Below are 12812 nucleotides of genomic sequence, written 5' to 3'. Positions count from 1 at the left end.
CATCATCACCACTGTCTAATCTCTTGCCTGACCAATTTGATAACAAGTCATCTTCATCTTTAGTTGGATGCCTAACTTTGGGAGTACTCTGATGCTCTACTCTATTAAACTGATTATTCAATGTAGTTATAGCTTCTAAAGGCAGATGTATCCCTAAGTTAAACATCAACGATTGCAGTAATGGAGAATTTGGATATTGAGGGTATAACACTGGCACCACTTCAACTTCAAATGTGTTTAAACCCATTGAGTTATGAATCCCGAATAATCTGTTTAACCCAAAATCGGAATCCACCACAACCTTCGCTTTGTTATCTGGATTCATAACAGTTAACAAGATTTGTCCAGCTTTGTTTAACCCATGTACTCCTGTTATCTTTAATGCTTCAACCCTTATTTTATCAATAGAACAACTTTCAGGGTAAATCAAACCTACACAACGTTTTTCTCCTTTGAAATGAATCACTAACTCCATTGGAGACATATGCTACCATATCAAATGCAACAAAGAATAACCTAATTAAATCCTAACTCAAGCTTTTTCAAAAACAAAAATAGGAAATTAACGAGATTCTACAGCAAAAAGGACTTCAATTAACATACAAAACTTTCCTCACCATTTCGTTAGTTTCTACAGTCTAGGGTTTCTAACATTAGTTAAAAAATGACAAATTCAAATAATTTCTTACAAGTTCTTACATCTATTGATTAAATAATAGATGCATTGCAAGAAACAAGTATCATATATGAACATACCTAACAACCCGATCCTTCACTTGTTATCTTCAAGCGTTATCAGCTTACGCTTTGATTCAAACTTCAATTCAACCTCCACAGATGTCAGCTACACTTGTTTGATGGTTAAATATTGAACGTATTTGGTGATAAGGGAACAAAAATAAGTAGGAATGGCTGGTATGCGTGCAAGCTATCTCTCGATGAAGGAACAAATTGGGTGCGTGGCTGCAATGAAGCTTTTTGATGCGCCAATGTGAAACGTCGTCGTTCTTTTTTCCCCCCCCTAAAACAACGTCGTTTTTCATGGATGAAACGACGTGTCATCCCGTAAAACGACATGTCTTCCAACAAAACATTTAGTCGTCTGGTAAATGGCTGACATGTCATATTTTCCCATAGCTGCTTCTATCTTAAAAGACCATATTACCCTTATGACGTCAGCAGTTGTAAACGGCAATTGACGGAAAGGTGGTTGGGAGATATGTTTTGTCATCTAATGGTGGACGGCTGATACACTGTCAAAGTTTTGTAGTAATTTTGATAACGATGTAATCTTAGGGTGGACGAATGATAATTTCCCTATAATATTTAAACATTCCATATGATCAATATTGAATCAACAAAGAGTCAAAGTTTTTTAAGTATAGAAAGCAGTTTATGAAAGTCACAGAATCAAAGACGGTCATGCATATATAAATTTTATAGATCCAAGCATAGGTTTAGTCAAATATTAATCCTAACAATCAATAGTACATGACAAAATTGGTAAAAATATTTAATAATATTCAATCAAATATGTGAAACAAGAACCATAAGTATTAAAGCACACATATAGAGAATTAATTGAATAAAAAATAATTTATTTCATTGAACAAGTCTTCATCCTTAACCCTAGTATAGACAATTAGAAAGACACAAAGAGATTGAGCACAATAGAACCGATGGAAGCCATGGTCAAGCTGTGCTATTCAATTCTTCTCTATGCCTTGCTGATAATCTCTTCTTCTCCTTCTAATCTGCATGGTTTGCATCTCTTTAAATATTGCCCAACTTGGCCAGATCTTTGTCTAATTTGAATTACCCTCTTGGAGGCTAAGTGCCTGTTTAATATAGTGTATCTGATGACCATAAGTGCTTATTTAGTTCGATAAGCTCTTTTTAATTTTTTTTTGTTTAGTTATTGATTGAGTAGAGTTTTTGAAGATTAATTTATTTATTTTGGCTCTATTAGAAAAGTTCAGATTTTGGGTTTTTTGGAGTAGTGGTGAAAAGTTTTTTTAAAAAGTTAAAATATTTAAAATATCTTTTACTTATTTCATAATCTTATTTCATTCTTTTCATAATATAATTTTAAATAAATTACCAATTAAATAATTTATAGTTTTTAATAAAAGTTTTGATCGACAACCAAATAACAATAAAAAATAAACTCTACCCAAAATAAGTTTTATTCAAAAAGGTATACTAAATGGAGCCTAAGTCACTCATTTGATTAAATCCTACAGCTATAACTAAAATGAACCACCCCGAACCCCTAGAGTGAGTCTATGTAAACTCGGCTAACTGAATTGATAATAAATCTAATATCTAAGGATTCTACCGAAAATTAGGCATAGTCTCTCCTATAATTAAGACATTCCCACACTTGCAAATTATATAACAAACACTCCCAAAATAGCTCAATATTCAACCAACCTCTACAACAACTTCCTCAATCAAAATACCAAATATCATCCAAACATCTAATGTTAAAATACAATAGGTTATCTTTAATCACAAATTATAACAAAATTACGCAATCCAAAATATCCCAACAAAAAACATCTAAGACCCCTGGCACCATCATGTGACCATAATTTTAAAAATAACTATCATTGTTGAGTTGACTGTTGTACCTGCAAGTTTCCTATGGGGGGAAAATACAATAAAAACGGAGTGAATATAAAACTCAGTGAGTGAATAGTAGTTTTTTAAAAATAGATTTACCTCAAAATAATTATTTCATTTCAGTGAATAATTTTACCAAATTACCGTAAGAAACTTAAATAATTAATTTAATTATAAATCATAAACTGACATGAACATAATATATAATACCACATAAAAATTAAGGAAATCATAATACACTGTAATCTCAAATATTAAATTCTGAAAACTGTCACTAAACAAGTATCCAGGAGAATAATTTCGGCATACCCGGACCTCGACCGATGGGCAATCGGGGAACCTTATGCCCTAGAGTTACAATGGGTAGATAGGGAAATGTTAACTCATATCTTATCATATCTGTGCATGCATAAATTGGTCCCCAAAGGACAAAGGACTATATCTGGACCAAAGCCTCTGTGTGTATTCAGACGGGCCCCAAAGACTTATATCTCATCTGTATCATCTGTATCTCAATATCTATATCTCTGTAATCATCATACTGTATGCATAAGCTCCCAAAAGAGAAAAGCACCCAAACACATGGCCTAAATCCTCTATATCTGTTCAGACGGGCCCCAAAGGCCTATATCTCATCTCATCTGTATCACTGTATTTAAAGGGAAAATATACTGTCTAATAATTTTAAAAACAATTCCTTATATTTATATACCTTTTAATCATACTTTTCTTTTTATTAACACATTTAAATCTACTCTTTCTTATCTTTAAAAAAAAAATACTATCATTCTTTATTCAAAGTCGATACGGAAAACTATTAATAACATAAGCTAACCGACTTTAAAGAAGCCAAGTTTATTTCCATATTCTTTAAGCCATTCACGTGCATGCGTGATTTAGATTTGCAACCAGTTAAATTTTGGTTATTTAGCCTTGAATTCCACGTGTAAGTTGGCCCGATTGCTGCCAAAAACAATTTATCTCTAATGCTTCCCAAATTGGTCATGCACTTTTTATCCATAATCTCCAATTATTTTTTTGTTCATTAAATAATTCAATTAACTAAAAATAATTAATAAAAATAACTAGTAAATATATAAATAAGAGTAAAAAATATGCATATATTATATGCTCCTCAATAAATGTTATTATATTTAAGGTAAATTTTAAGTCATCCCAAATAGAAGGATCATATTAATTTATCTCTTAAAAGTGTTGAAAACTTTAATTTATCCCTTATTTTTTATTTTAAAGATGAGGGCAAATTGGGTTGCATTATAATTTCTGTAGCTAGAAGGCATGGATGATTGCCTTATAAGCGAAGGAGTTTTCGTCATGTTGAGGATCGATCACCCTAGGCATCCGCTGGCCATGAGTGAGTGATCCGTGGTCATCAGATGACTGTTGAGTCCTGAGCTTGTACAAATTGATATTAATCTCATGAATTTTGGGTTTGCACGTAATTAATGGTAATTAAAGAGACACACAATAAATGCTCTGTAATTTTCTAATTAATTTTCCTTAATTTTTTTCTTTGTTTTTGGAATCAGGATGATATATAATTGAATTTGTGTAGTTGAATTTTCAACTGTGGAATGAAAATTTTCCAACTCCGTGTGAAACGTCTCTGATTGTTTCCTACTTTATGGTGCGTTATCTTATGGGAATAAGAAATTGGAATTAGGTATTGGATTGATTGATTGATGGTGTTTCTTTTCCGAAAATACAATCCATAATCGGAGTCAAATTTGTGGGCTCCATAAAATTAGGAATGTGAAATGAAAAATCTCATTTTCATCTCTTTATAGAATAAAATTTTATTTTTTGAATTGACATTTTTACCTTTAAAGAAGAAAAATACTATTGATACTGATTACAATTTTTGTAATTCAAGTAAATAATTTATTCTAATTATCACTTTTCATCGTGATTTTAATCTATTCAGATCCAACTTATTTTGATTCTAACCTATTCTTATTACGAGTAAATCTACCATTGCATTCTAATAGTGTACTACGAGAACATATTTTACAGGATTTGTGTTACAGCTAGGCCACAAATTGAAGGGTGCTCAACTTCAAATGTGTTAATCTTATATTCATCAACCTGCTGCAATGACGTAGGTGCACTTCTAATTCCTAAGTAATTATTAACCCCAATATTTTGTCTTGGAGGAAGATTTTTGAAATTTTGATGCCTTTGCGTTTTCAAGAGCAGGTGTATTAAATTCTTCATCATCTAGTTTCATTTTGACAAAATACATTTGATCATTACATTTCCGTTCCTCTTCTGCCAAGTTTCCTTCCATTGCTATCAATTCAGAGAAGTCGGTGCCTTCTTATTGACCCATAAAAAGGGACCAAATCAAGTCTGACCTTGCAATCACCAAATTAGCCCTTTGTTAACTTTCAACAGTTGCAACCATCATTGTCCACAAATTTTACCTATGGTGTAGCATCGTCGTACGTGCACGCAGAACAGCCAAGAAATCGTTGCCAGCATTTGAAACTCATGCATACTTTCGTTTGCAAGAAAGTTAAAAGCATCATTCAAAATAAAAAATTTGAAACGTTTGAAACTAGCTTACACGACTAGCCACACAATGAATTTGTGGCTGAGCTTATTAAACGAAAAAGAATAATGATATTTGATCTAAAGAGTACCGGAGGGTAACAGAAATAGAATGATCATGCAACAGACAGTTTCATTGTAGCATACGAAAATGGTGCACTGTGCACGCACAATAACAGCGTTTATGTCGCCAGTCGATCAGGGCTTCGGCTAAGTATCATTATTCCTAAATTAAAAAAAAAATAATGGCAAAAGCACTATTTTATTGAACATTTTATGCCAGTTAAAACCTTGAAATGAAATTAGCTAAATTTCTTCTTTGGAGTGGACATTTAAAGCCCTGCAAACTTTCAAATTAAGTGAAACTAACTAAACTTCTTCCTGCAAAACGCATGCGAATTGTCAACTCTCATTTTCCGAGTTTAGAGAAAATTAATTTCTCAACACAATGGCACTAACCAAGTTGCATTATCTCAACAGTTGAATTAAAATAGCAAATGAGTTTTCATAAAGGATTTAATAAAGGATTAAAATGATCCTTTGTTATTTCAAGTTTTACAAATGGGTGGAGATATTTCCAATCCGCTATTTTTGTAATCCACCCCACTTTTAAAAAATAATTACAATGAGCTCAATTTTTTTTAATAACTACAAATTAATAAATGGTTTTGTATTATTAATCAATTAAATCCTTCTATTAATTTTTTTCTTAGGTTTCTTTGACCATTTTGATCATAAACTTTAAGATAAGTTTTATTTTATCATTTTATTATTACGATACAAAACAACCAAATTATCCCAATAAACATGAGTTATTGTATCTAATAGTTTAGGTATTTAATTTTGTGACTTATAATTTAATATTTTTAAATGAAATCTAAATTTTCACTATCCTTACTTGTAAATTACATAAATTTAACAGTCTAATAACTTATTACATGAGTATTGTGATATACATACATTATGTTAGTTTAATTAAAGATTAATAATCATGCTAATAAGGTAGTATTAGAAACAATGAGTTTTGTATAAAATTAGAAAAATATTGAAGTAAAAGTAAATTCTTATTAGTTTTACTTTATAAGGGTAAAATACTCAATTCAAACTGATGCCAAAACGATCTTTATAATCAAATATAATAAAAAAATAAGTCTAAAAAAGTAAACGAGATAGATTTAATTAATTAATTCTTCAAAATTCTTCTTTATTTGAAAATTTTAAAAACAATGTGCACTTTTTGTAACTATTTTCTGAAAAACGGGTGGGTTTACGAAAACTATGAGATGGAGATATCAAGTAAATGCGTAGTGGCAAATTCTGGCCGTTTTATTTGAAATGCTAGTTAAATGACAAAGAAACGAGTAAACCAATACTAAAGTCCTCTCTATAAAGAGAGTGATCGATTGTTAATGAGAGTTTTAAAGATGGATCATATGTTAAGCTGCATATTATGGCTTCTATTCACTTGGCTTTTTGTGATGGCTTTGAGTTCCTTTTACAAGAGACGCAAAGCAGGATCCGAACAGCAGCCGCCGGGGCCTACGCCTTATCCAGTGATTGGAAACCTCCTCGAACTTGGTGACAAACCGCACAAGTCACTAGCCAAGCTTGCCAAGATTCATGGCCCCATAATGACTCTAAAATTTGGCCAGGTAACCACCGTAGTGGTTTCTTCAGCAAGCATGGCAAAAGCTATCCTTCAAAATCATGATTCATCATTCTGTAACCGGATGGTCCCGGACGCAGCCTGTTCCTACAATCACCAAGAAATTGGGATGGTCTGGCTTCCTGTCTCAACACCGTGGAAAAATCTACGAAAAATATGCAACTTACATATTTTCTCTAGTCACAAACTTGATGCCAATCAAGACATCCGGCGCAAGAAAATCAAGCATCTACTTGCTTATGTTGAAGAAAATTGCCGTGTGGGGCGAGCAATAGTGATTGGCCAAGCTGTTTTCAATACTTCACTTAATGTGTTATCCAACACAATTTTTTCCGTCGATTTGGTTGATCCCACTGCGCGAGAGTTTAAGGATATAGTTTGGGGTATCATGACAGAACTAGGAAAGCCTAATCTGTCCGACAATTTTCCTCTGCTTAAAAAGCTTGACCTGCAGGGGATAAGGCGTCGCATGACAATTCATTGCAGCAAGATATTTGAGGTGTTTGATCGCTTGATTGATCAAAGACTGGATCAAAGACAAGAACATGGTTACAATACTAGTACCGAATCTTCAGATGTGCTGGATACTCTTCTCAATATTAGCCAAGACAAGAGTGTGGAGATTGATGGAAATGACATCAAACATTTGCTTTTGGTATTGTTTATTTTGTTTCCTTTCTTGCACAAATTTCAAGTTATCTAATAAAATTTTATATGACAGGATTTGTTTGTTGCGGGGGCTGACACAACTTCGAGCACATTGGAATGGGCGATGGCAGAGCTACTCCATAGCCCAGAGGCTTTATCAAAAGCAAGATTGGAGCTGGAACACACAATTGGCAGGGGCAAGCCACTTGAAGAATCAGACATCACTCGATTACCTTATCTACAAGCAGTACTCAAAGAAACCTTCAGGTTGCACCCAGTAGCTCCCTTATTTCTCCCCCGTAAAGCCTCAACAGACGTAGAGATCGCTGGCTTCACAGTGCAAAGAGGTTCAAAAGTTTTAGTCAATGCATGGGCTATTGGCAGAGATGAAAGCACATGGGACAACCCTCTCATTTTCATGCCCGAAAGGTTCTTGGGATCAGATCTTGATGTCAAAGGCCGCAATTTTGAGCTAATCCCCTTTGGAGCTGGGCGACGAATTTGTCCTGGTTTGCCATTGGCAATCAGAATGTTACATATAATGTTAGGTTCACTTATTAACTCTTTTGATTGGAAGCTTGAAGATGAGAAGATGGACATGGAAGAGAAATTTGGTATAACCTTACAGAAGGCTCAACCCCTTCGTGCTGTCCCTATTGCCATTTAGCCCCACATCATATATGTATATGTATATGTATATATAGTTTATAGCCAATAAAGCACTTTATCATTGGTTATATTAATTTTGTGTCTTCTTATAGAGTCGTGCTAAATGAACAAAGGGAAGACAAAGGGACGACAGAAACGGGGTCCCTTTGTCTGTTGCTTTTTCATTTAAAAGTTAAAATATGAAAAAAAAATATTAAAATAATGAAAAAGAATCAAAAGTAGTGAAAAGGAAATGATAAAATAAAAAAGTAATGACAAAAGTTAAAATCGTTATTATCCCTCAAACTCGACGAAGCCAAACTGACGAACTCATAGCTGCATTTGCATTAACAGAAGAAAATTGAAGTAAAATCAGCGGCCATTATCCGAAGATCTGCATTCATGGTACCAAAGACTACACCAACAACATTGATGAAATTGTAGTCGGATAATTGGTAACTTTCACTTTCCCATTACATTAAAATAAAATTAACTTTTGGTTGTGTTCTATATATTTAAGTTGTTAGAATTTTTTTCACTTTAAATTGTTAGAAAGTGAAGGATTAAATTTGTAAAAATTCTTGGATGCGTGCGTTTTATATGTTTAAATTGTTATGAATTGTTATATATATTTTTTAGTTTGAATTGATAAAAAGTAATGGATTAAATTTATAACAATTTCTGGATGTGTTTTATATATTTAAGTTGTTAGAATTTTTTTATTTTAATTGCTGGAAATAATGGAATAAATTATAAAAAATTGTGGATGCGTTTTATATATTTAAATTGTTAGGATTTTTTAATTTAAATTGTTAGAAAATAATCGATTAAATTTAGAACAATATTTTGATGTGTTTTATATATTTAAATTGCTAGAATTTTTTTAATTTAGATAGCTGGAAATAATGGAATAAATTATAAAAAATTGTGGATGCGTTTTATATATTTAAATTGTTAGGATTTTTTAATTTAAATTGTTAGAAAATAATCGATTAAATTTAGAACAATATTTTGATGTGTTTTATATATTTAAATTGCTAGAATTTTTTTTTAATTTAGATAGCTGGAAATAATGGAATAAATTTATAAAAATTAGTCGATGTGTTTCGTATATTTAAATTGTTAGGATTTTTGTTATTGGACAAAAATGTAATAAAAATTTATAATTACTTATTCTTAATGCAAATGTTAATTATTTTGTTGAAATGGAGAATTTGGAAAATGGGCATGCATTTGAAGAGTTAGAAGAAACAGGAGCCGACAATGCAGTTGGAATTGTGCAACCGAAAAAATATGAGCCAATAGTTGGAATGTTATTTGATAGTAATGAAGAAATGTTTGTATTTTACGAAGCCTATGGTAAATAAGAAGGGTTTCTTGTGAAGGTTCAAAGTACTAAGAAATGAACTAATGGGATTGTCAAATATACAATATTTGCATGTGGCCGTAACGGCAAGTCAGAAAATAAATATGCTAATGCATCTTTTCCCTTTTCACATGTTTCCACAATAAATTTTGTACTTTCTAAAGTATTGGATGTCTCTGACAATTTTTCATGCATTTATTTGTGCTCATTATATGCTGTTTCGTCATCCAATAAAGATTTATAAGATTGATAAGCATTCCCTTTGAATTTATTTACTTGCTTCTGGCATTCAGTCCAAGAATTATATATGCTCGGCTTTCGTTCTTTGAAAACAACATAACAACTTTGAGTAGGCATTTGGTTTCTACATTGGAAAAATTCATATCAAATATAATATGCCCAAATTACTTCTTGCATTCCTAATCCTAATTATATGCAAAATGCAAAATATTAGTAAGAACTGTGTTCCTTAAAAGTAGTAAATAAATTTAAATTTCTAAGCATGCATCTCATGATCCTATTAATATAGAATTGCTAGAGTGAAAAGTTCAGTAACTATCCTCTTAATATGTATAAACAAAACAAATCATCACTAATTACTTCTTAATAGGTATAAATTGATCAATATCGACATTTAAATTAAACATTATGCAAAATACAAAACTAATATCGAAATCAAATATTATGCAAAAATTCGGTGCATTTTAGAGCTAAAAGTTCAATGCATTTAAGCATTAATACAATATTTCCCAAATCAACTTATCACACAAAAATTATCACAAATCACGTAATTAATATATATATGATAATTCTGTAAAATGCATACATACATACATACATACATATATATAAGCATTCCCTTTGAATTTATTTACTTGCTTCTGGCATTCAGGCCAAGAATTATATATGCTCGGCTTTCGTCCTTTGAAAACAACATAATAGCTTTGAGTAGGCATTTGGTTTCTACATTGGAAAAATTCATATAAGATATAATATGCCCAAATTACTTCTTGCATTACTAATCCTAATTATATGCAAAATGAAAAATATTAGTAAGAACTGTGTTCCTTGAAAGTAGTAATAAATTTAAATTTCAAAGCATGCATCTCCGGATCCTTTTAATATAGAATTGCTAGAGTGAAAAGTTTAGTAACTATCCTCTTAATATGTATAAACAAAACAAATCATCACTAATTACTTCTTAATAGGTATAAATTGATCAATATCGGCATTTAAATTAAACATTATGCAAAATACAAAACTAATATTTAAATCAAATATTATGCAAAAATTCGGTGCATTTTAGAGGGGATGAGTGGAGAAAGCAACACGTGAAGAACAAGTGGAGGGGCCGAAGTGAGTGGAGAACTTTTTATTCTTTATTTTAATATTTATTATCGGTCCCACTAAAGGAACAAAATTGGATGAAGGAACATGTGAAACGGCAGGCTACCGTTTCTGTCGTCCTTTTGTCTTCCCTTTGTTCCTTTATCATTTCTCTTTACAAAATCAAACCATGAGAAATTCTAGAATTTGCCACGTACGCATTTAATTTGAAAAAACTACCATAGAAATCTTACTTATATTAAATTCATCTATATATTTTATACAATTACCAGTTGGTTGTATTATCTTTTATGTATTAAGAAAAATACTAAAGAGACAAATGCTAACTTTATCCATTTTATATTGTCAAACAATAAGCAACTAAAATGGCCCCATTTAGTGCTTACAGTTATCTTATCAATGTTTTATCTAATTTTTTGTCACTTCAGCAATGCTCATTTATCAAAGACTTTATTTTTTCTGCTGTCATAAATTTGGAATATTGCCATGCTGTGCTCCATTTTTTTTTCCTTTTTACTGCTTATCCTATCCCATTACAGGTCATAATAATATTTCATATTTCTAAATGCAACTGGGTATCTGCAATAAGATGCGCATCAGTGGCATGGTAAATGTGGCCAGAATTAAGAAACCAAGCTGATATAAATTGTTTTGATCAAGAAATTGCAGAGGACATGAAACTGTTGGTTGTATTGTGTAATCGTGGGGAATGACAAATGTAGAGAAATACAATAATAATGGTGGAACTTTAGTATGTAAAGTAATGTGTTTACAAAGCTATATGTAGGAAAAAAATAATAGTTATAGGTAAACTGTAGAAAATAATGTGTACTTCAAGGCACGTTACAAATGTCACTTTCCTTAAGACGTTATTTGCCCCCACCAATTGAGTGATGCACATAGGTTAAGCAAATACGCCTCCAGGATACAATAAAGCACTTGTTTGTTTGCTTATAGTTGTGTATCGATGAAAGCAAACTAAAATACTCTTGAATGTTGCAAGCCTGCCAAGAAAACAATATATTATTCCTACAGAAAGTAATATATTGGATTTTTAATGAACAAAAATAAGAGTTTTATGTTGAATTTCGTTCTAGAAAAGAGGGATAAGAAAAGAGTGGTGTGGGATCATTATTTTCATGTCTAAATGGCTTAAACATGACCTTTATTTATAGACATACTTGTGCCCTTTCATTTGGGTTTTCATCTTTCATGATACCCATTTATTCGTGGCCATTGGATCAATATTTAATTTTAATTAATGGTCCAAATTGAACCATCACCATTTCAAACGAAATCTCACCATGAAATGATGCATCTCTAAGTGAAAAGTCATGAAAGGTTATATCCTTAAGTGAAAAGATGCCTTTTCTATAAGACATCATTCATTTAGACATATCTTTACAATAAGACATTATTTATTTAGACATGTTTTTACAATAAGACACCATTTATTTTGAAAATTTTTCCAACAATCCCCCACTATTTTTAAAATAAATGAATTTTGAAAAATTATCTCGCATAGGCTTGGAAAACTTATGCATAGATGAAGGTGTCTTTTGGACTTGAACCTTCACTTAGTGACAACACATCAAAGTTAATCAAGTGGCATGGTAGGCAAGCTTTGAACCAATGACCTTATTCGACTAACCGGATATGTCTCACACATAAGTTTTCAAATTCTCAAGTATTCTTTAGCCAAAACGTGGATTGGCCCTGTGTCTATATCCTATTTTTATGAGCGCTTTAGTAACCAACCAAGTTACATAGGAAGCGACACCACCTCCTACACTCACATATGTAGACTTATCTATAATGTCCTTGTAACTAAAATATTTATAAGTCTGTTAAAAACTAAGTAGCTTAATATTTCCTATATGTTACAGGTATCAAGCACAGACCTTTGGGATGCTTCTTAAAATAATATAGTGCTTGCTATCA

The 12812-nt window shown here is 31.6% G+C and overlaps 1 protein-coding gene across 1 annotated transcript; it reads left to right on the top strand.

Moving 5' to 3' along the window:
• The first annotated feature begins 6495 nt into the window (after positions 1–6495).
• On the top strand, positions 6496–8253 carry LOC18033809 (geraniol 8-hydroxylase). The gene is made up of 2 exons (XM_006423610.2): positions 6496–7517; positions 7584–8253. Exons 1-2 carry the CDS (start codon positions 6606–6608, stop codon positions 8175–8177), a joined length of 1506 nt encoding a protein of 501 aa, XP_006423673.1. The 5' UTR covers positions 6496–6605; the 3' UTR covers positions 8178–8253.
• The last annotated feature ends 4559 nt before the right edge of the window (positions 8254–12812 follow it).

The sequence above is a fragment of the Citrus clementina genome, unplaced genomic scaffold, assembly GCF_000493195.1.
Source record: "Citrus clementina cultivar Clemenules unplaced genomic scaffold, Citrus_clementina_v1.0 scaffold_8, whole genome shotgun sequence".
In the NCBI taxonomy this organism is placed as follows: domain Eukaryota; kingdom Viridiplantae; phylum Streptophyta; class Magnoliopsida; order Sapindales; family Rutaceae; genus Citrus; species Citrus x clementina.
This window is presented reverse-complemented; position numbering and strand designations above follow the sequence as displayed.

Bases quoted from the DNA above. Each gene is read 5' to 3' on its own strand.
- LOC18033809 (XM_006423610.2), top strand. From the start codon at position 6,606: ATGAGAGTTTTAAAGATGGATCATATGTTAAGCTGCATATTATGGCTT. The intron at 7,518-7,583 runs GTATTGTTTATT...TTTATATGACAG, and splicing joins ACATCAAACATTTGCTTTTG to GATTTGTTTGTTGCGGGGGC.